The sequence below is a fragment of the Sycon ciliatum genome, chromosome 1, assembly GCF_964019385.1.
Source record: "Sycon ciliatum chromosome 1, ocSycCili1.1, whole genome shotgun sequence".
Lineage (NCBI taxonomy): Eukaryota > Metazoa > Porifera > Calcarea > Leucosolenida > Sycettidae > Sycon > Sycon ciliatum.
Window position 1 is genome coordinate 80,229,554 of NC_088643.1, and position 23,504 is coordinate 80,253,057.

Below are 23,504 nucleotides of genomic sequence, written 5' to 3' on the forward strand. Positions count from 1 at the left end.
TATTTGTTTCATACCAGGTAGTTTGTCGACGTCGTGATCGAGTGTGTCATCTTGGTGTTCTGTGGCGCATGGCTGTCGTGTCCTCAAGCTGAGTTTGCCGAGTGCATTTTACACTACACTTTATTTTACCGTCGCTGGCCCTGTGTTGGAAATATGGTCAAGCCAAGAAAGAAAGGTCAGTTACAGAACCTGAATTATTTTCCCCTGCACATTGTACATGTACTGAAAGCAATGATCTTCACTATCTCAGATGTAGACATTGGCTTGCCAAACAATATTATGTCTTGCCTTCTCTTAAAAGCAAGCAGTAAGAATATCAGAGCACTGATTGTAAGAATACCAGAGCACTGATTGTAAGAATACCAGAGCACTGATTGTAAGAATACAAGAGCACTGATTGTAAGAATACCAGAGCACTGATTTACATGTCACGAACATGTTTGTCTCCACAGAATTGTTGCTGTGCTATCGTGACTTTTTTTTAAAGCAATGTGTCTCTTTCATTCAGCAGTTACCTTTGTTACTGTCTCCCAGCCGAGGTCACACACGCACTAGTTCCAGCAATACAGTTATGGTAACAAGGGATTCACAGGTAACACGAGAATACAGGTAAAACAAAGTGGAAGTCGGATAAGCTTGAGCCGAACGCTCTCTCTACTCAAAGTCCTCAAGAAGCTTCGCCCCAAATCAACATCCGCGGGCAGCTCGACTCAGATCAGTCCGTGCATGCATTTCAAGCATTGGCATGGTAGTACACCAGAACAGAGTAATAATATTATAACACCAAATGACTTCGACAAAATAAGAAACAACTAATCTGGGAAAGCCACAGCGCTCACATCTCTCCCCCTCTTTAGAGAACTCACAGGTCCATAACAGTTCTGGGCTTGTGAGTACGTGTCGACTTCCATATCGTACTGGATGCAGACAATGGGGGTGTAGGCCGGGAGTCTTGGGAACTGGCAGGCCTGCAAATGGTCTGGTCTGTAGTGTGGTCAGCCGATGTGTCGGGCGTAGGGGTAGCCGCTGAATCGGCCGATGGTTCAAGGTTGCTCGGTGCTGGTCGTACGGTGTCCAGATGGCGGCGTCGCATGGATCCATCATCACCTAACACCACCTCATGCGGCGTTGCAGACACCACAGTGGCTTGTCGTGTGTCTCCGGATGCTTCCTTGACATACACGTGCTCACCTGCGTCTACTGTCCGTTCTTGGCATCGATGTCGCAGGGCATACCGTGTCTTTGCAGCTTCCTTCATTGTGGCATCTTGTGCCCGGATCTCGTCATCCATCTCACTGTCACTCTCGGCATCCGGTGTCGATGGTTGGATGTTGCGTAACGGCGTGTTATATCCTCCACGAAGAAGCACATCCCCTGGAGTTCGACCAGTAGCATCGCACACGGTTAAGCGAATCACCTGCAGTGCTGATTGAAGCGCTGCCTGAATGGAAGACTGTCCAGACTTTCGCATGAGGCGTTTCAACTTCTGGTGTAGCCGCTCCACTGGATTCTGTCTTGGCTGATAGGGCACCGTTCGCTCATGACTGCACTGCCACTCTTTACACTTGGCCGCAAACGCTGCTGACAGGAACTGCGGTCCGTTGTCGGAGATGACATTGGTTGGGGTGCCGAACAAGCTGAAGACTTGCTCACAGGCCTGAGTTACCGCTGCAGCATTTTCGGCACGTAACGGAACCACGGTTGGGTAGCGGGAATATACATCCAGGAAGCTGAGAAAGGGCTTCGATTGGTAGTAGAATATGTCGACCGACACAGTGTGCCATGGTCAAGATGGCAGCCTCCGCGGCTGTAGTGGCACGCGCCTCACTTTAGACTCAATCACACACGGCCTGCAGTTAGTCAACACCTGTTTGACTTCTTTGGTGAACCCTGGCCACCACACGGCTTCTCTCAGACGTTGGAGAGTTTTGTCGACTCCGGGATGGCCTGAATGTGCTAGCTCAATGACTCGTTGTGTGGCTGCTGTTGGTATGACAACTCTCTCCCCGCGGAGAATGAGAAACCCATCCACCCCGGGAAATTGCCACACACTCAACTCATGGCGGATGGCTTCGTAGGGTCCAAGGATTGGCTGTCGTGGCCAGTGAGGGCTGCGCAAAGCATCTTGCACTGCACCCAGCGTTGGGTCAGCTGCTGTCTGTTCGGCAATACGTCGACGGTCATCTGTGGGCATATCAATACCGGTTGTCACGTGATGAACAACTAGAAAGTTGATGTCCGCGTCCTCAACAGGTGCACGAGACAAGAAATCAGCCAAGCCATTCTGTTTGCCGGGACGATAGTGTACAGCAAATGACAAATCCTGAACCTTTAGCAGAAGACGCTGTACCCGAAGACTAGCGCTGCTCAGGTTGTACTCTGGTTTGAAAACATTTAGGAGTGGCTTGTGGTCTGTGACCACAGTGAACTCGATGCCAGTGACAAAGGAACGAAGACACTGCACTCCCCAGACGATAGCTAGTGCTTCTCGCTCGATGGTGGCGTAGCGAGATTCTGGATCGCTGAGCTTTTGACTGACATAATACACTGGCTTCCAACAGGCAACTTCAGTGGGGCTTGCACTGACTTGCTGCATAAGAACAGCACCGAGACCGTACCCTGAGGCATCTACTTCGATACGAGTGGGCCGAGACGGGTCAAACAGGGTGAGGACTGGCTCAGTTTGCAAATAGCTGCGAATAGCTGCGGCTGCTTCGGCACACTCGCTAGACCAGTGCCATTCATTGCAAAGGAGATGAGTGAGTGGTGCCATAATCTCCGACAGGTGGGGCACAAACTTCTGAAGAAATGTAGCGAGGCCCATGAACGAGCTAACTCCGAGACATTGGTAGGATCCTGTGTATCCTGAAGTGCGGCTACCTTAGCACGGCTTGGGCGAACACCTGCGGCAGAGACTTCATGACCCAGAAACGTGAGGTCGGTGACATTCCATGCGCACTTCTTTTCATTGAGAATGACACAATACCTGGGCAATGCTTCTCTGACCATCTTGAGACGACGGTCATGCTCTTCTTGGGTAGGAGCAAAGACCAATATATCGTCCAGGTAAATGACGACGCCGTCGATGCCAGCCAGAATCTGTTCCATTTTCCGTTGGAATAGCTCAGGGCCACTGGAGACACCAAACGGAAGCCGGCAGAAACGAAAGTAACCGAGTGGTGATGCTACCACAAACGCATGATGACACTCCGGTGTGATTTCCAGCTGGGAATATCCTGACTTGAGGTCTAGCTTCGTGAAATACTCTGCATTCCCAAGTTGTGCTAGCAGGTCATCTGTATTTGGTAGCTGTCCTCCTGGTCGCTTGACTGCTTGGTTTACACAGCGCAAATCCACACACCAGCGCATCGACTTATCTGGCTTTGGTACTGCCACCAAAGGAGAGACATAATCACCCGGCAGGATTCCTTCGACCATCTCCACCACTCCTTGGCTCAGCCATGACTCAAGTTGGTCCCGGAGACTAGGCATTAGGGCCGGTGCCACCCGGCGTGCTGACTGTTGCCGTGGGCGGCGATCATCGGCCATCTGTATCGTGATGGGTCCACGCATAGCCGGAAGTGAGGACGCCCCCTCGGTTGTGGCGGCATTCACAGAGGCTTCTGGCAGAGATAAGAGACCCAGGTCAATGGAGGCACTCGCGCTCAACAGTGACGGCATGCGGACTGCTGAGTCCTCCACAACAAACATAGTCTCCGTAGTTTGTTTCGAGCCATAGTGCAATGTGCACTCAAAAACACCGGCGGCCTTCAGGTTCTGTGCTCCTAGTGGTCATAATTCAAACGGAGCAGGCTGCAGAGAATAGCCAGGTGGGACCTTGGATCTCGGTAAGACAGATACACAACTGCCACTGTCCACGCGCATCGGAACTAGATGCTTGGCGTCCAGATATACCTGGCGCAACGGTATGCGAAATCCAGTCTTCCCAGTGGAAACGCTATACGCTTCGGCCCAGCTGTCCTCCACCAATGGAGCCTCCTGTCGTCGAGCGTCAGGTTCCGATCGGGTAACTGCGGCACTGGGTCCAGTGGACCTGGTTGCTCTTTGTTGCTCCTCCTCAGGACTTATCATGTTTGAAGAGCGGCAGACTGTTTGAAAATGTCCACGCCTTCCACACCGTTTGCACCGTTGGTCCGCTGCTGGGCAGTACCGCCGTCCCGGTTCGTGCTGCCGTCCACAGTAACTACATTGAATTGCGGCAGGTTTGCGTCCATATTGTGTTTGTGCAAAACATACATCACCTGGCCTTGCCTGGCCTGACGGTTCCTCTGACAGAATCACTGCCTGAGCTCGTTCACTAGCTTTGTCCAGGGAGTCATCTCCCATCTCCAGCACACGTTGTCGCGCTGAGGTGGATTGGAGGCCACGCGCAAACAAATGAACAGCAACAGTTTCCACAACGTCTTCCAGCTTCGCTGACGTAGTAATGTTACAGGTCCGCACCTCCTTCTGAAGTCTGTGCCGGTATGCTTGTATGGACTCGCCAGGATTCTGAGCAATCGTAAACAGAGCTGCAAGCCGTGCGGAGTCACTCCGCGCCGCGCCGAAGTACTCTGTAAATAATTTCTTCAAATCCTCGTAGGGATTATCACCTGTTGGCACCGATGGATACTTCTGCCACAGATAGTACGCTGCGCTCTGATCCAAATTTCCTGTGGCTGCCAAGTATTGTTTTTTCTTATCCGTCACTTCGTTCAGCATGAACCCTATCTCTAATTGACTCAGCCATGTCCGGAAATGGTCAATTCCGTGCTCATAGTCAAGGTCGAGCTTCACATGGACCTTCACCTTTTCTGCCGTTTCTCTTTCAGTTCTACGACGTTTCGCGCTTCCAAAATCCTTCTACATATCCTGTTCAATGCGCCAATTATGTTACTGTCTCCCAGCCGAGGTCACACACACACGCACTAGTTCCAGCAATACAGTTATGGTAACAAGGGATTCACAGGTAACACGAGAATACAGGTAAAACAAAGTGGAAGTCGGATAAGCTTGAGCCGCACGCTCTCTCTACTCAAAGTCCTCAAGAAGCTTCGCCCCAAATCAACATCCGCAGGCAGCTCGACTCAGATCAGTCCGTGCATGCATTTCAAGCATTGGCATGGTAGTACACCAGAACAGAGTAATATTATTATAACACCAGATGACTTCGACAAAATAAGAAACAACTAATCTGGGAAACCCACAGCGCTCACAACCTTCGTGTCCATGACATCTCTTACTTAATTATGTTAAATTCCTAATGAGCTTGCCATGATTCCAGACCAGTTGCACTTCCCTGAATTGCCGGTCCAAGTTTACGGAGTGTGAAAGGCGATCGATACTGCAATTTGCTTCGGTCGGTGTTTTTGCTGTCTCAATTTCACTGTATTCTGCATGGATCTTGTGACTCTTGTCTAATGCTTGCACTGCGCAGTGCCGGCGCAGTCTCGCGCTGAGCGTATGATGCTGACCGTGTCGGACATTGTGCAGCAGCTTGTGGAGGCGCACAAGGAAGGCAAAGATGTGAACTTGAACAAGTGAGTGATGATTGACAGGTGAATAGCAGACTGAAGGGAGTGTGCATGTGAAGACGTATTACAGTGCCGTACTGTAACACAACATACAGTACTCTGTTATCATTTCTCAAGGACGCAGTTTGTAGGATTGAACCTGCTACCTAACGTATAAAGTCAAACATCTTCAGGACATACTCATGCACCCAGGGGCCATTTAAATTGAGTCTCAATAACGAAAAGTTCTTATCCATGTGCCACACATAGTGAATATGCAGTGATTCACCCAATTCAGTCACAGATACCATAGTTCTTCTAAAGTGGAAGATATGTATTAGCACAGTGTTCTCATTCGTGTTGTTCCACTGCATTTGATTGTCGCCACTGCCTTTGTTCCCGTCAACTAGGATCAAGGGTGCAACGTCCAGTAAGTATGGCTTATCGAGTCAACCTCGTTTGGTAGACATCATTGCAGCTGTACCGCAAGCTCACCGCAAGGCACTGCTGCCCAAGCTGAAGGCAAAGCCAGTTCGAACAGCATCCGGAGTAAGTTTGAAGCCATGCCAATGTGGCTTGAGTGTGCATGTAGTAATGGGTTGACCACTGACCGCCTGTAGCTATGGCGCCATGCAGTGTAAGAAGGGACAACTGGATCAGAAGCAGTAGTATTTGTGACACCCAAAAGCTGTTGCAAAGCTGTTACATAGCATACAGACTGTACTCTAACATGTGAGCACATGGGCAAAACCATTGATCTTGTCTTGTGTAGTCGTATCATGTTGTACTGTATAAGCAGAAATATTCGTCTGGAATTTAATTTCGTCTTTTTCGTCCAAGGAGCTTTTGGACTAAATTAAATGTAGGACGAATATCGATTTGCCCAGCGTTTCTATACACTCTTATGACCCATGGACGAAATTTTCAACCGGACGAACTCCTCTTCTTTGGAGTTGAACGAAATTATTGACCGACGAAATTTTCTGCCTCTACAGTACTTTGGCGTATGTTGTCGTTGTTGTTTTTATTTTATAGCCTGTGCTCTGATACAATGTTAGTGTGTACCACTACAGTGGCAATAGTCTACAGTCCATTTCAAAACTATAGACGCGTACCTAGGCAAAAACCGTTATGCCAGTATCTATACCACATAAAATCTGTGATCACTTTGTGCATAAATTTTTCCAAATTGGGCGTCTGTTATCCAATCCTTTAGAAACTATATGAGAGTAATTGTGGAGCGATCCTGAGCAATATTCCGAAAACTATTCTCAAAAAGTTCCAGCCAAATTTGAAATATTTCAAAAACCCTACGCGTCTATAGTTTTGAAATGCACTGTAGTACATGACGTGTCTGTGTTTTCAACTTTTCTTTGAACTGCAGATTGCCGTCGTGGCAGTGATGTGCAAACCTCACCGTTGCCCACATATCAACATGACCGGCAACATCTGTGTGTGAGTACTGTACAGCAATGCGGGCCACGTGCCGTGTCTGCGGCGCTTGCCCTGTGCTGCCACGTGTGCACGTGCTTTGAAGTATCACAGCTTACCATGCCACTGAGTCATAGTCACTTGGCTAGTGGATCAATAGGCCTCTTCACCCTTTTTACATAGTGAGCATCTGCACTTTTTCTGCTGAATTCTTTGATGTCCACACAAATCTTCTAGTTCTATATGTTGCGTTGCTATGCTTAGTTACTGTGCAGTAGGTATTTCTAAAATACTACAAGTAGTTTTACTGTGTTGTCCTGATTGCCCAGATTGCCCTCAGGGCCTGTATAGGCGTATACACCATGGTGCACATTTACAAAATATAGACAAGCTATTGTGCTGGCATTAATGTTGTATGCTTGTGCTGGTGTGCGTGTGCTTGTGTGCTTGTGTGCTTGTGTGCTTGTGTGTGTGTGTGTGCGTGCGTGCGTGTGTGTGTGTGTGTGTGTGTGTGTGTGTGTGTGTGTGTGTGTGTGTGTGTGTGTGTGTGTGTGTGTGTGTGTGTGTGTGTGTGTGTGTGTGCGTGTATGTGTGCATACATGCGCCTGTGTATGTATGTTGTCTGTATGCAGCTACTGTCCTGGTGGTCCTGATTCTGATTTTGAGTACTCTACACAGTCGTACACCGGATATGAGGTGAGCCTTCATTGCACAGTGTATCAATGTCGTAACACTGTGGTAGCAGTGAATGCCTTCATTGCACAGTGTATCAATGTCGTAACACTGTGGTAGCAGTGAATGCCTTCATTGCACAGTGTATCAATGTCGTAACACTGTGATAGCAGTGAATGCCTTCATTACACAGTGTATCAATGTCGTATCACTGTGGTAGCAGTGAATGCCTTGCTTTACTCTTTCTTGAGAATTGTGGCTGTCTTTTTTTAAGTTTGCTTGAACTTGCTTGCACCTATAGCACATAATTTCTCTTAGGTGTCGCAAAAGTATTATGCATGCTGTGTATTCTATTCAAGGAGTGGTTCACATCATTTGGAGCGGTTCTGGACATGGCTGTACATGTGATGTGTTCTTTGTTTTAGCCTACCTCCATGCGAGCAATTCGTGCTCGGTACAACCCGTATCTCCAAACCAGACATCGGATTGATCAGGTAAGACTCGTATGGCTGTGTATCTTTTCTGTAGGTATTCGATGTGCCTTGCTTTCATGCACCCAGTAGTGCAGTATTATTGCATTGCCCTGCAGATGTGATGCTGAACATTTTGCCTCCGTGTCTTCGTGTTTTACTTTGTTTGATTCCCGGATAGCTCGATATGCAGATAATTTATCTTGTCGCTCAATACTAGATTCCTACTTACAGGTTATCCTCATCTTTGTCTTTGAAGACTGATCCATGCTCTTTGCACTAGTGTGCCGGAGATCATGTTTGCATTTCAACGATCTCACCCCTCTACTTTCTGTATTGGTCATCTAGCAGTGGCAGCAATGCTGCTTTTTTTTTTAAAGTTTTGCTTAGTACAGGTTGGTTGGGATTTCACTGTGCATGTACTGTACTGTGATTTCACCATTTCCCATGCAGCTTTCTCAACTTGGACACAGCTGTGACAAGGTCAGTCGTCGTCTGTGTTGGTGCATGCGCATGTACATTGTGTAGCGCTGTGTACATGTACGTTGTGTAGTGCTGCGTACATACTCACTTTTTGACTTGGACATCGTTATCACTGTTGCTGGTGTGTATGTCATGGTAGCCCGATAACAGTAGTGTAATGTGGCTATTGCAAGTCGAGTGTAGTGAAGCCTGTGTTTATGACCACCCAATTGTACACACACACACACACACACACACACACACACACACACACACACACACACACACACACACACACACACACACACACACACACACACACACACACACAGCTGGCCTTTATAGATAGGTTGCCCTTCCACACATTTTCGAAAGTGGTATCGATTACATGTACTATCAAAACGAAATAAGCATGGTCCCGTGAGTAACACGTCCGGTTTCTAGTGACATGTTGTCTCTTGATGCATTGGTTTTGGTAGAAAAAAACACAGGTTATGTTCTGCTAATGTCACTGGCTGTGCTCTAAGATTGTTTGGGTCCAAGGTGTGCTATTCTAAATCAATGTGTGTCACTGTTTCAAGCACGCTTGTTGCATCTGCCTCTTTCTGCTGTCCAGGTGGAGTTCATCGTGATGGGTGGAACGTTCATGGCTCTTGACGAATCCTACAGAGATTACTTTATTCGCAATTTACACGATGCCCTCTCTGGTCACAGCAGCAGTTCTGTGGAGGAGGCTGTCAGGTGCGTGCGGTATAACTGTACGGTGAAGTTGTGTTGATAACAGGAATAAAGACGAGATCAGTTCAGTTTACATTGCATGGGTGACCGGTTTTTACACAACCTGGTGCAATCTCTCTCTCTCTCTCTCTCTCTCTCTCTCTCTCTCTCTCTCTCTCTCTCTCTCTCTCTCTCTCTCTCTCTCTCTCTCTCTCTCTCTCTCTCTCTGCCATAACTTAAAACCATTATTCATGTAGTTTCTAACCTGGTTGTGCACTTGTTTCTCTTGCCTATGCAGATACTCAGAGAAAAGTCGTACTAAGTGCATTGGTATTACGATTGAAACACGGCCTGACTACTGCTTGAAACGTCACTTGAGGTAAGGAAATACTCTGTTCTCTCCCCTCTTTCTGAAGGGCTAGACAAACATCTGTGGTGGCCTTGTTGGAAAAAGCTTGCTTGCCATTATTTTCATAGCAGACCCATTCCCCCTGTATCCAGTGCCAGCTGATGCTAAGTGCTTACAATGGTAGTGTGACAATGGCCTTGTATTGTAGTGGTCTCGTTAGTGCCGTGTAATTGTTGTGTTCTCTCTTTGCTTATTTGCTCAGCTCCATGCTGTCATATGGTTGTACTCGATTGGAAATTGGAGTGCAGAGTGTGTATGAAGATGTTGCCCGTGACACAAACCGGTAAGTCCTGGTATCTGGGGGGCTTGATCGATTTGATGGTCCTGAGTTCTCATTGAAGCAGAGAGATATTGCGTTTTGTTTATCTGCATGTTGAAAGAATTGCAGTACACCCAGAGTTGAGCATTTTGGTGAGCTGGTTACATGTGTCAGTTGGGAGTGACTTGAGCACTGTCTGAGAGTGTTGCTGCTCTGTTTTTTTTGTGGGATAATACTTATTTGTACATGTTTTGCTCTGAAGTGAGCTTGACTTCTCTGCTTGGATTATTTCTGTCTCGTGCAGGGGGCACACCGTACGTGCTGTCTGCGAATCGTTCCAACTCGCCAAAGATGCTGGCTTCAAGGTATGTGGGCGAGTGGGTTTGGCTGAGACTGAGCCGTTGCTTGTTTGTCTAGCCATTTTTTCTACTTGCCTGCGGGGTTTTTTTAGTGTGCCGGTACTGTTGAATGTGCTGTATGTGCTGTATGTGCTGTATGTGCTGTATGTGCTGTATGTGCTGTATCAGTGTATGTGCATGCAGTGGATTACTGTTCTGTGTGTTTAGCTTTCCTGGATGACAGCTCTGCCTGTCGAATGATTGAGATCTTTGTTGCAATTTGGCTTGCACATGTGTGTTCGTGTAGGTGGTCGCCCACATGATGCCGGACTTGCCAAACGTCGGACTGGAGAGAGACATGGAACAGTTCACGGTACGCCAGTAGATAGCCCTCCGCCTTCTCTGAACCCTTCCTGTACGCTTTGTTGTCAGGTTGGTTTCACTGTGTGTTACATGGTGGTCATGTGCAATGTTGCCTGTCGTTGCCTGTCGTTGCCTGTCTTTCCAATGTGTAGGAGTTCTTTGAGAATCCTGCTTTTCGCCCGGATGGTTTGAAGATTTACCCAACGCTTGTCATCCGCGGAACTGGTAGGTACTCGGCTGTGGGATTTCATTGCAAAGCTTGAACAATGAATCCAACTTTGTTTAAGTTTTGACGCCCTACATGTACTTGCTGGCACTTTGCTGACGCTCCATTGTCATGCCACCTGCAGGTAGCGTTGCTGGTGACAGTGTTGTCATATTAGTCAAAGTCACACTTCTTCTTTTTTGTTTTGCTCTGTGCTCGTGTCTTAGGACTGTATGAGTTGTGGAAGACGGGCCGCTATCGCAGCTATCCACCGGATGTGCTGGTGGATCTCGTCGCTCGTATCTTGGCACTGGTACCGCCGTGGACCCGCGTGTACAGAGTACAGAGGTAAGCTGTGGTGTGTGTGTGTGTGCGTGTGTGTGTGTGTGTCACGGCTGACTCGCGTTGTGCATATGGAAAGATGGCGTCTTTTTACGCACTTTTTTTCGAAAAGGGTTTCGATGGTGATCCGCGTGCGCGTCATGCTGAGACCATACTTGCGATCGTGTTTTGTGGCGTTTTTTGAAGAATGTTCTTTTTCTTGTAGGCTCATTTGAAGCTAGCTCGCTTCATTATCAGCTTTGTTTTTGAGCTTTGGAAGGCTAGTTCCCCAGAAGTATGTCTGTGAAGTGCTCTATTCATTGGTTCGATTTTGTAGAAGTGACTTACCTGTCCCACCTGCCACAAAGAGCGCCCCAGTTCCACCTTAGACAATTATTTATTTTAGAATCAGAATGATTATACGATTGCGTTCTCGCCAAGTGGCGATGATGGCGTCAATACTAGTATACCTCACCTTGTGGACGTGACTAACCTGCTCAAGCATCACACACGGAAGCCGTTGAAGTTGAGGTTCTACGTACCTTGTGTCGAATTTCCAATCGCAGCCAGTCTAGTTGAACTTGTAAATTTAGATTTAATTAGAGTTTCTGCAGTTTCGACTCACCTGCTCCAGCCTGCAGTGCGTTCTTGAAGGAGCGACCATGGTTTACGTACCGTGCATGCTAACCAGCCATGTTCCGAGCTTGGATGCCAGTATGTCCAGCTAGGTGATATTTTGCAGTGCCTCACAAAGTAAATATACTGCAGTGATTTATTCATTTCTTCAAATGTGTGGATACCACTTACCTGCACTAGTTTCACCTACCTTGTGAATTGTGGATACACAATATTCATATGAATCAAGAGAACATGTCAGAACTACTAGCAACACAATTGAATTACCTGCACCCAGTCTGGATCATGGAGCTGTCCGGCCGTGCTGCTATGAACTCTGCCAAGTCACTAGCTAGCTGATTTCTTGCGCTGGGCAACTGGCACGATCAGCTTGCTGTGGGTTGGCAGCGCTGTCGTCAGGTACTGAGCCACAAGAGTACGGAGACGATCGACATCCTTGTTGGTATTCTGCAGTGTTGCTTGCAGCAGGTTAAACTTGTGGTGGGTTGACTCACCGCCTTGCTCTCCGAGAGCACCAAGTGCCATGCCGAATCTCTGAACACAGGGAACGAGGTGACACTCAAGCAGATGCAACTTGGGCGTGACAGGACGCTTGTGCCGCACAACAACCTCCGACCGCACGTTCGCCATGAAGGATATGATCTTCTCCTTCAAGCTCTTGATCACATCGTCGTCTGCAGTGATAGTCGATGCGAATATGGCTTTGCAACTAGCGTACTTGCCAAAGAGAGAAAGCATTCTTCGGCAGCTTTCTGTAGTTGATGCTGTGCCTGCATGGGAGCAAAGGAGGCACCATCCGGATTTACAACAGAGGCAACCACTGTCAACGGAGCAGACACAATCTGTTGTGTCACTGATGGCTGTAGTGCTTTGTTGATGTGGTTGCCAACGAAAGCACCCGAGTGATAGGCCTGCCGATCTATCCTGTGCTTCGCCAATACTGGCTCGAATGATGAAGCACAAGGGCCATTCTTAACCTTTGCATTCACAAGCCGTTCCTCCAAACGAGATATCCGCACATTCATGTCGTTGAGCTGCTGCACTGCCCAGTGCTGTTGTAGCTGAGCAGCTAGTCCTGCGTGCTGTGCTTCTGCCGCGTGATTAGCTTGCATGGCCTGAGCTGCATTTAGCACTGCCCATTGTAGCTGTGTCTGTGCGACATAAAGCTGCTGCTCTTGCTGTGCCTTCTCTGCTAAGCATACCCACAGCTCTCTTTGCACCTTAGCTGCATCGTTGAATGTGGAGCTCGAAGATGTGTCTGTGCTTTCTCTGGCTAGCATCATGTCAATCTCCTCTGCATCTCGGACCATAGCCTCAAAAAGCAAGGGAAAGATTCCCAGGTCGAGGTGCAGGGCGGGGACACATACATCATCCAGTTCAATTGGCAGGATCTGTGGGCGAATAACGTTATTGAACTGTTTGGCGTTCTGCAGCCTTGAGCCAGATTCCACAAAACGACCCAAGTCCTCTTTCAGCATGTCGAGCGTTCTGTCGGGGAAGATGGTGTCAGGGGATGGTTGCATGTCTTTCTTTGTTGCCAGACAGAACAGACAAGGCCTGACTCCACTTGCTCCAGACAAACCATACAATTTCATCATAAAATCGTAGTCCCCGAAGAGGCAAACTTTGATTTTCTTTCCCTTCCAGGAACAGCTGCGGAGTCTGTCGACTTGCTCTGCGTACGGTTGAAACGCCGTGGCGAGGTTTGATGGAGAGTCCTTCGCAGCAAAGACCAAGAAAGGAACTGTGTTGCTAAGGGAGTTGGGGTGGAGGACATTTACAAGCTGGAAGCAAAGCTTGAATGAATGCCCTCCATGGTCTCCACCTATCTTCACGCAAAGCTCATCTTCTGGGCAGGCACCTTCCCAGATAAGTGTGCCAGCTGCCTCATTCAGCTCGACAAAGTGAAGAACCAGCTCCACCAGATTGACAAAGCAGACAACAGGGCTCATGATAACAGTGCCAGAACTGTCCAAAAGGGGAACTTCCTTGGCGACAAGGGGAAACGGCAGCTCCTCGGACAACTGCTTCCGCATCTTCCTTTCCGACTTCAGCGACAGTCCACACAATCTCAAATATCGGCGAAGCTTGCGCAGCCCATTCCAGGGTAGCTGGAGGTCAGACTTGATGGCCAGACCGATGCCCTTCTGGAGCCCCTCCGGTAGCAAACCGGCCTCACGGAGAAGGTCTTCCCGTTGGCTTCGGCGAAGGGACTGCAGAGCGTGAACGCTCTGCGCTTCCTTGCCTTTAGCTCCTCCGCATGCTGCCTGCTGGATGCCATCGAGTAGGCTCTCTCTTCGCCGCAGCGTGGACGATGAGGCATCTGAAGATGACGCCCTTGCCACAGGAACCCTGTGCCACAGGGATGTGCTGCCACGCGTCCGCTGCTCAAGTCGGCCATCCTCCGCTCGAGCTTCAACTAGCCTGTTAAAGAGCTTGGAAGCAACATCACCTTGCAAAAGGCCATGTGGTGCAGCCAACACACTTGCCACGGTGGAGGAAGGCGTCAAGTAGCGCTTGGGTGGCGGGTGTTTGGCGAATGGACACTCGGCAACATGGCTCTGCAAAGATGCTAATGTGACTCTGGCTGAATAACCCTCGAGCGCTGATTCACCAGCATTGTCACAGGACAGGACAAGTTCAGACAACGTCACCCGAGCAAACGGATGTACAGACTGGAATGACGACAAGAGAACAACCTTTTTGCAGGAGTGGCAGGACGAAGAGGTTTCCAGCCAGCCCACAATACATTCAGCACAAACTAATTTACTGCAGCAGGGAGATTGCACAGCAAGATTTGCAACAAGACCGCAAATGTGGCAAATGAGTGCGCTCGGCACAAACGTGAAGCGGTCCGGCGACAGAGGCAAACAAGAAACATAGTTGTCAGTGACCAGAGAGGCGACCTTCTCTTGGTCAATGTCAACAGCATTGGTGCAAGTAGACACAGCCCGGGTACAGGTAACATCACTGTCACCATGTGTCATGCGTGCTTTCGTTGCCTTCTTTTGCCGTCCACCTTTTCTGCTTTCAGCAATGCGAGTGCAGGTGCTACATTTGCTGTCTGTATGTGCAGACCATTCGTGAACAGTTGGCAAACTTTGCCCACAGCCACCTGCATTGCATGAGCTTTTCTTCAGGGTCGAATGCAAAAATCAAAACACGATTTGCAAAATTGATTGGGATGCACTCCCTCTTGATCCTCTTCAACTTTAACGTTGAAGGCACGGAATATATCGAGGGAGTGTTCCTTGACGGTGTAAGTAGGAGCACTCCATGACTTATGGCCTTTGCGATTTGTGGGTAAATTGCAGCCACCCAAACGACACAGGGAATTTACATGCTCCACATGAAATGCATGATCAAGAGTAGAACTCATCGTAACACTCTACAGAACCTATGCACACAAATTTTAAAAATTTCAAAAACAACAGAAAGTACCTTTGAATAAGCAGCCAAGAACATGGATCTGCCCATTAGAACACGACGAACTTTTCTCAGCGTGGAGACGAAGGATGATCCTACCTTCAAGAACCTGCCACAGCAGCGGCGTTTGCTCCGGTAGGGCGTGCAGGCGTCTCCAAAATCACGTCGAATCGTTACTCAACTGTCACTACGTAGCACTGATCAAGAACGAACTCAGCAAAGAAACAGCTGAATCGGGAAAGAAGCAGTTTTTTCGGCTCTTCTGCATCCAAGTACCGTTATCCTGCATGCATAGGACTACATGCACAGATTCTTGTTGTGCTGTGCAGCTCAGAATGGTCTCGACACCGACAGATATCAGTGGTCGCGTCAAGTGTATTTGAGATTTTTTTTTGAATTTGAGTGAGGGGTTTCCCCACATTCACGACCTTGCCGTCTGTACTCATACCCGTACTTCCATGCGCGGATTCATGTACACTGAGACAGCCGTGGTGTGTGTCCCAGTCTCCTTCCTCCCCGCCTTTTCTCCTAAGGGGCCGTCCGTAAATATCAATGTTTTTTTAGAGACGATATTCGTTCGTATGGGGGGGGGGGGGGGGGTTGACGCTGTTCGTTTTGGCGGAAAAAATATCGATCTTTACATACGCTATGTTTAGGTATGCACCTTGTACTTGCTTGTTGCGGCTCGTGCACCATGCAGCATGCAGGCACTTGAACCTTGTGACTTGTACTGCAGCACGTATTATGTACGTACCTGTACACACAAACCGTTCAATATAAAAAAATATCGGTCCACTGCATAAATGTATGTATGTTCGTATTAGGGGGGGGGGGGGGGAGATATGAACAAATATCGTCTCTAAAAAAACATCGATATTTACGGACGGGGCCGTTCAAGGTTACCATTAGAAACGAAAAGATTTCGTTTGGGGGTGGGTGGGTTTGGAGTTTCGTTTTGAAAATAATTATTGAATGCAGTTGGAGAATGCCCAGTTACTTTTGGGTGTCGAAAATTGACATCAATATTTTATTGGAATTCGTTTTACCTGCAGAAAAGGTGGGTGGGTGGGTGGGGGCTGAAAAATACTAAATCTTTTCGTTTTGTAAAAACAATCGGTAACCCCGGACGGTCCCTAACCTACTGACGTATTATGATAATCAACTCTCATCCTCACTCTCTCTCTGGCAACTGATATCGTGTGGTCATGTCTACATCTAGTGAGGTCAGACGAACACTTACCACACTTGTGCCTTACCTGTTTGTGAACATTGTCACTTGCTAATCATGTATTTGTTCATTTGTGTGTTGTGTGTGTGTGCACATTCGTGTGTGTGTGTGTGTTCGCGCGCGCGCGCGCGTGTGCATGCGTGCATGTGCTATGTGCGTGTAATGCAGAGATATTCCCATGCCGCTGGTATCATCAGGTGTAGAGCATGGCAACTTGAGAGAATTAGCCCTGGCTAGAATGAAGGACCTTGGAACTGAGGTAGGAACTAACATGTTTATTATATATTGTTACCTGCAGTAAAGATGCTCTGCTTGGCTTGCTGCCACGTTTGCCACAGGCTTGGGCTGGTGGCTCTTCTGCAGATACATGTATATGTGTTTATGGCTGTTTCTTCGTGATTTTCCAGTATCCAGTGCTTGTACGCCATATGTGCGCATATATGGGGACGGAGGGCAACTTCAAACTTTGCATAAGTGAACACATGTTGACTCTGTGTGTGCTTGCACTCACGTGTGTGTGCATTTGTGTGTGTGTGTGTGTGTGTGTGTGTGTGTGTGTGTGTGTGTGTGTGTGTGTGTGTGTGTGTATGTGTGTGGGGGGGGGGGGGGGGGGGTTCCGCTGGCTACCTCACTGTTTGCCAACGCACCACCACCAATGCACAGTGCCGTGATGTACGGACGAGGGAGGTTGGAATTCAGGAGATCCACCACAAGGTTCAGCCCTATCAGGTGAGGTAACACTACAAGTAGCCAGTGTGATACTATCCTCTCAGTCCAGTCTGTTGCCTGATGTAGCCAGTGTGATACTATCCTCTCAGTCCAGTCTGTTACCTGATGTGCATGTCCATGTAGTAGGAATTAGGGGTGAAATGCAACTTATTTGCTCTTTTTTATTTTACATGGAAGGAAGCTTACTGGGCTCATTTTTGGGGGGGGGGCAAAAGAACTCACTTTGGTGTTGTATACAAATGGAGAAAAGCCTAACAGCACAAAATGCTCAACTGACTCGAGATCTCGATATCATAGCCTGGGGTATATGATTATATATACTATATACAGGATTTGATGAGGAGGTGCCACTTGCCACCAATCCGCACAAGCCAGCTTGTATTGCCATGAATAATGATAATGACTCAACCAGCCGTGGAGATTGTGCTGCTCTGCAGATTATGGATATGCATAATGTTGAAGCCACATTGCTTTGCAAATGATGTCACACCAACCCTAGTCAGGGGTGCAGAGGAGGTCTGAAATGTGCCTAACCTATGCTTGGCCAAGGAATGTAGCTCTGTGGAAGCCTCGCAGAATCGCCATGCTTTCTGTGAACTGGTTGGAGATCATTGCTCACCTGCACTCATCTTGTACAAGGTGTGAATTGGGACTGAGAAGCTGTGCTGCGACTCTGAGTTTCACTTTAAATCACAACCATCAGTCAACTCTACTGTGTGGAAAGACATGCCTTATACGGGCATTGAGCACTATTCGGGCAGAGGAACAACCTACTTGCTTGCATGTGTTTACTAATTTTTTAGAACAGGATTGTGTAAATTGATTTGACTTATGCACTCCATCTCGCTATGCCAGCCATGAAATTGGATTGCAATACTTTTCCTGCCATTGTGCACTCCGTTTTGCAGTACACTTGTCCTTATGATCATTTATACATGTACCACCCATTTTCCATTCAACAACCTGTATGCGTAAATAGGTTGAGCTGATTCGCCGTGACTACGTTGCCAATGGCTCATGGGAGACGTTCTTGTCCTACGAGGATCCGGAGCAGGACATTCTGATTGGTTTGCTGCGACTGCGCAAGTGTTCTGTAGACACATACCGTGCCGAGCTGAAGGATGGCTGCTCCATTGTTCGAGAGCTGCACGTGTAAGTCGGTGACTCTACTGCTTGCAGTGTCGTGAGAAATAAATGGTTGAGCATGCGGACCACAGTAGATCTATAGTTCTACTGGATGTGATCCACCACCTGTTATGTTGAATCTTGCAGAAGACTTTTCTATTACTCTCTCTCTCAGATTGTGAATGTGAGTTTCTGAGTACATCCCTCTCATCCCACTCATTGTATTTGGCCACTGTTTGCCCATGGAGTTAATCCTTTATCCCTGTGCTGTCCTGTATTGCAGGTATGGTAGTGTGGTTCCTGTCAACGCACGTGACCCTGGCAAGTTTCAGCATCAGGTAGGTCCTGTTATGCATGGCACGTTTGTACTGAGCCACACACTCCTTCCACGGGTGCATGATGTTGGCTGATGGTACCTGGGGAACCACCTGGTGCTTGGTACATTGGCTGAGATTGCCCAGGAATCCCTTCTGCTCTACTCTGAATCTCGTCTCTTTCTTATGTGGATGCATAACGGTGTTATTGTTGCTTATGTTGTAGGGCTTTGGAATGCTGTTGATGGAGGAAGCAGAGCGCATTGCTCGCGATGAGCATGGCAGCCACAAGATTGCTGTCATTTCAGGTGAGTGCTGTGCTTTGTACAAGGTTGACGTGACCGATATATTTTTTATCATCATCGTTATTTCAGCAGTACAGTCATGTAGATACGGTTGTGCTCCATGTAATCCAGGCTCATGAATAACGCTGTGCCCTGCAGGTGCATGGGCCAGTGTTCATAGGTCTGGAGCTGCACAGCGCCATGGTGCTGTAATGTAGTGGACGACTCCCAAATTCCCAATACATGGATTTCGTTTGTTGCATAACCCAGTGTTCGCGGAGGAGTTGTACCCTGTGCTAGGCAACTTTGCTAGCTAAATCAGGCGAGAGATCATTCGCATCCACTAAGTAACCTAATTATCACAAACAACGGAGGCGAAAGGCTATGTAGCTGTGACTAACTTCAAGTTTCACGCATTTCAGCGATCGTCAGACAGCGGCATTCACACGACCATCCCGGTTTGTAGCCTAATTACTGTATTATGTAATCTCCACATCGCACGGCTTGTAGGTATGGGCTGAGCACTGATGATTGAACACCCCTGCTGTCCTGCCTCTCCAGCAAACCCACAGGTCCTGCCTCTCCAACAAACCCACCGCAGTACCGCAACTGGCACCCTACCACACTTGTACCGGTACTACACTGTGTATGCAGTATGGCCATGTCAAGGTGTGTGTGTGTGTGTGTGTGTGTGTGTGTGTGTGTGTGTGTGTGTGTGTGTGTGTGTGTGTGTGTGTGTGTGTGTGTGATCTTTTTCGCCATGTTTGCAGGTGTTGGCACACGCAACTACTACCGCAAGATTGGCTATGAGCTTGAAGGCCCATACATGGTCAAGGACTTATGAGAACAGTGACAGAGCTGGAGTGTTCAGATGCGGAAATACCAGCAGCAGCAGCAGCCAGTAGCAATAACCAAGTCAAGCATTGCTACCTGTGTACATGTGCATATATTGTAAATACAGCATGGAAATAATCAATCGCTTTGTACATAGCCAGCTTCTTTTTGCAGATAGGAAAGATAACAATATATTTGCATTGTTGAATGAGATTCATCAAGAAAATTTTGTTTTCTATTTGTTCCCAAAAATAAATAGAATGCATAAGATTAACATGCCATTGGCGGTGCTGAATAAGTTACTGTGCATCTTGATTAAAGTTTTTTTTCTCAAATTTCTTCTCCATTCTGCTTCTTTGCTCTGCATTGCATATTAGCAGTATAGTCTCCTTTTCCGGTTGATCATGCCGGGCAAATTGTAAATTTATCTTCGCATGTTGTCACGGCAGTATGGTCTCCTTTTCCGGCTGATCATGCCGGGCAAATTGTAAATTTATCTTCGCATGTTGTCAAGGTCAGCCTCTGCGAAGAATTGCTCCAGTTTTGATATTGGAGTCTCGGCCAAGTCGTCAAATGACCGTTGATATCGGCGCTGTGAACACAAGAAGAAGAAGAAGAAGAAACGAATAAAATCAATAAGAGAACACAGTCATTATGAAAAGTAGGACACTGGATCGCTGCTTCTTTCTTCTACACAATTGTCTCTCTCGCAGAACTCGCGCGTGGGGGGGGGGGGGGGTCAACCTCATTATTTACTTCAGAGGGCATGTGCTTCACGCAGAAGACAGCAGCGCAGAGCGCAGCAACTGCATGTGTTGTGACTTTTAAGTTCGCATGACCTGCTAAACAGTCTTTTTGCTCATCCGCTGGTGGCTACATGGTACACTGTGGCTGGTTTCAACTTACCTGCACCATTGGTCTTGTTTGAGAAAACACGGGCACAGAAAGACGACGACGCAGGCCACTCGCATGAGGTGGCTTCAGGTTATTCCGTCTGATGACAATAGAACCTGTAGAAACACCTTCGTTAACTTCATCCGCCGCTGCTTCCTCCCTGCTCTCGGTCGAGGTATTGACAGCCAGCTGTCGTTGCAACTGAGCCACGGTGTGTCTCAAATCAGTGATTTGCACAGTGAACCTGCAGGTCGAGATAACAATGTCAAATTACACACATACATGGTTCGCTCAGGCAATGGAGCTTTCTTCGGTATCAGGATATGTGCTGGGGTCTGTGTTAGTCTCAATTGCACCTTTGCAGGGGACATTCCCTCTCAAAACAGGTAAATCGCTAGCCATGCAGACACGCTCAGATTCACTAACCGTTCTGATTGCTGAACAAGGCGCGCATTCTCTGTGCTCAGCTCATTGACAGTGTCCTGCAGTCTCAGCGCACTGCCGCGTGCCACGGCCAGCTGCTGAATGAGGTCGGTGTGCTGCGAGCGCAGTGCAATGTTGGCTGCCTCTAGATCAGCGCTCATGGTCTGCGTGTTATCCAGGTCCTGCAGCACTGCATGCTCAACCTGTCAACAACATACATACGACAACAGGCACGGAAACGTTTGACAAGAGGTGCGAGAAATACCATAGCGGATCATGTAATGTTCCAACCATATGTGCAGAGCATTCCTGTGACAACTGGCACAGGAGCTGGCCCTTTAGTAGGGTCAGTGTCATTCATCACAAAACTCTAGTCCAGGTGTGTTCCTTCATGGTCTCCATGGACAGGAAATCAATGCCCAGTGAAAGCCAGTACACTACCTACACTGTCCTGGTCATGCCCCATACCTCAAACGTTCTCAGCTTCTCGTGAATATCCATGTCCATGGCCTCTCTGACAATCGTGTCTGGTACTCGCGCACCAAGTGCTGGCAGCACTGCCTTCATGCACTCCAAGATCTGTTCAAAACTGGTGCACTCTAGCAGTTGCCGCTCGGCATGGCGTAGTAGTGTCAGGCACACCTACCATCCACAACACAAAAAAGAAACCCAACAGTTGGAACTGTTATAACTGAGGTACTGTTAGCTGAACTCCACAAAATGAACAACATAAGAATAGCTATGGAGCTGTGCAATGTGCTGATTCTTACCAGGCATACATAGGTCAACGTTCCACAGTACCAGATCTATCATTGATTCAACATCCACCGATCATGTAAGCTTCTACAAACATGCTCATGCCTTACCTTGAAAATTGCATCAATGCCATCCAAGAAGATAAGATCTGTGGAAATCAGACACACAGAAGCACATCCAAAAGAAGGATAAAGAGTGTGTCAACATGTGCCACCGTGACTTGGAGACACAACAGCAGAATGATACCGAATTCCTGACATCAAGTAACAGCTAATCATCACCAGCTGTGTTGCTCAGACACTAGCATGACAAGCCCCAATGCCAAGCAAGCTCAATCATGTGGTTAACAAGCACGCCCGTTGCCCGGTAGTTGCTCACCGCTGTTCCTTACCCATTGTTCTTGTAGCAAAGTAGAGTGGAAACTGGGAGCAGAACAAAGTCAGGAACCACGGCGCTGCGTAGAAGAACGGCGCTACGTCGTGCTTTTCAAACAGATCATGCATCCTTGGGTGATAGTCGTGGAGCAGACGAGACAACTGGTACAGTCTCACCTGCAACACAAGGAGCAGGGAGGAAGAGGGGGAGAGGAGTTATTTACATGTATGCAGCAAAACGAGGACTGAGAAAACGTGCCAGAAAGAGGATTAAAACTACGTGATAACGTGGAGCTATGCTGAATGGTGCGGGTATGACAGTGCCTTGTGCAGGACTTGAGCACATCCAAATAGGAAGACCTACCTGCAACCTTGCCATATCCGGCTTGTACTGATCACGCAGCTCGTCGTACATCAGTGCAAGTAGAAAGTGGAAGGCATCGCTGTCTGTGTCCGCCTGCAGTATAGTGTGCACACCAAACATGCAACAACACAATGTCAACTAAGGAACATGTAACCCCTACTGTAAGTCTTCAAATTTTCGGCCCAATTCAAATTTCGGCCTCCCAGGGCTAAAACCCGTTTCGGCCACATCATCTTTTTGGCCTGTACTGCTGCCGCCTGTATACACTGTCACACTGAACCTTGCAAAACAATTTTTCGGCCAAACATGGCCAGGCTGAAAATAGCCGAAAATAGATATGCGCCGAATATTTGTCGACTTACAGTAAAAGGAACCGATGATCATCAAGTAACCCACATGCACGTGCATGCATATACATCCATACACCCAGGGCCTGCATATACATCCATACACCCAGGGCCTGCATAACAATCCATACACCCAGGGCCTGCATATACATCCATACACCCAGGGCATGCATATACATCCATACACCCAGGGCATGCATATACATCCATACACCCAGGGCATGCATATACATCCATACACCCAGGGCCGCATTGTGTATGCCCAGCACTTAGTACTTACATGCATGATCAGGAGGCCAGCGACAAAGCTCAAGCCTTGGCAGTAGCCGACATCCTGATCCACGCTGGCGTAAGCACGCAGCACATGAAATAGAGAGCACTGTCCGGGACCAGCGACACTTTGGAAGTACTCATGGCCAGGAAACGTGCGACCTATGCAATGGAGAGAGAGAAGACGAGGAGGGGTAACAAACAACATAGTTAATTAACGAGATAGATCATACGCTTGGGCGCAGGAAATCCAAACCGGCAGCAGACAAAGACACCAGAAGTTCCACACGATCAAGATTGAATACCATCCCAGACAAAGACTCGAAAGAGACGTGCCGAC

At 48.0% G+C, this 23,504-nt stretch overlaps 2 protein-coding genes across 3 annotated transcripts in view; one reads left to right on the forward strand and one right to left on the reverse strand.

Moving 5' to 3' along the window:
• On the forward strand, positions 1-20,159 carry LOC135805758 (elongator complex protein 3). The gene is made up of 20 exons (XM_065319848.1): positions 1-175; positions 5,438-5,540; positions 5,924-6,062; positions 6,898-6,968; positions 7,577-7,640; positions 8,042-8,110; positions 8,540-8,569; positions 9,165-9,289; positions 9,564-9,644; positions 9,877-9,957; positions 10,238-10,298; positions 10,579-10,644; positions 10,787-10,859; positions 11,067-11,187; positions 16,619-16,709; positions 17,114-17,179; positions 18,159-18,331; positions 18,588-18,642; positions 18,845-18,926; positions 19,673-20,159. The coding sequence occupies exons 1-20, from the start codon at positions 154-156 to the stop codon at positions 19,744-19,746; spliced, it is 1,647 nt and encodes a 548-aa protein (XP_065175920.1). The 5' UTR covers positions 1-153; the 3' UTR covers positions 19,747-20,159.
• Positions 19,703-23,504, reverse strand: part of LOC135805757 (TBC1 domain family member 1-like) — a 15,101-nt gene continuing 11,299 nt past the window's right edge. For both annotated transcript variants that reach the window (XM_065319845.1, XM_065319846.1), the window contains exons 14-21: positions 23,175-23,326; positions 22,548-22,640; positions 22,201-22,360; positions 21,920-21,957; positions 21,522-21,695; positions 21,057-21,256; positions 20,643-20,874; positions 19,703-20,328 (exon numbers count right to left, since the gene is read on the reverse strand). In XM_065319845.1, the coding sequence (XP_065175917.1) occupies positions 20,230-20,328; positions 20,643-20,874; positions 21,057-21,256; positions 21,522-21,695; positions 21,920-21,957; positions 22,201-22,360; positions 22,548-22,640; positions 23,175-23,326 (1,148 nt within the window). In that variant the 3' untranslated portion in view covers positions 19,703-20,229. The remainder of the gene's footprint in view (positions 20,329-20,642; positions 20,875-21,056; positions 21,257-21,521; positions 21,696-21,919; positions 21,958-22,200; positions 22,361-22,547; positions 22,641-23,174; positions 23,327-23,504) is intronic.

Bases quoted from the DNA above. Each gene is read 5' to 3' on its own strand.
- LOC135805758 (XM_065319848.1), top strand. From the start codon at position 154: ATGGTCAAGCCAAGAAAGAAAG. The intron at 11,188-16,618 runs GTAAGCTGTGGT...CGTGTAATGCAG, and splicing joins CGCGTGTACAGAGTACAGAG to AGATATTCCCATGCCGCTGG. The intron at 18,927-19,672 runs GTGAGTGCTGTG...CCATGTTTGCAG, and splicing joins CAAGATTGCTGTCATTTCAG to GTGTTGGCACACGCAACTAC.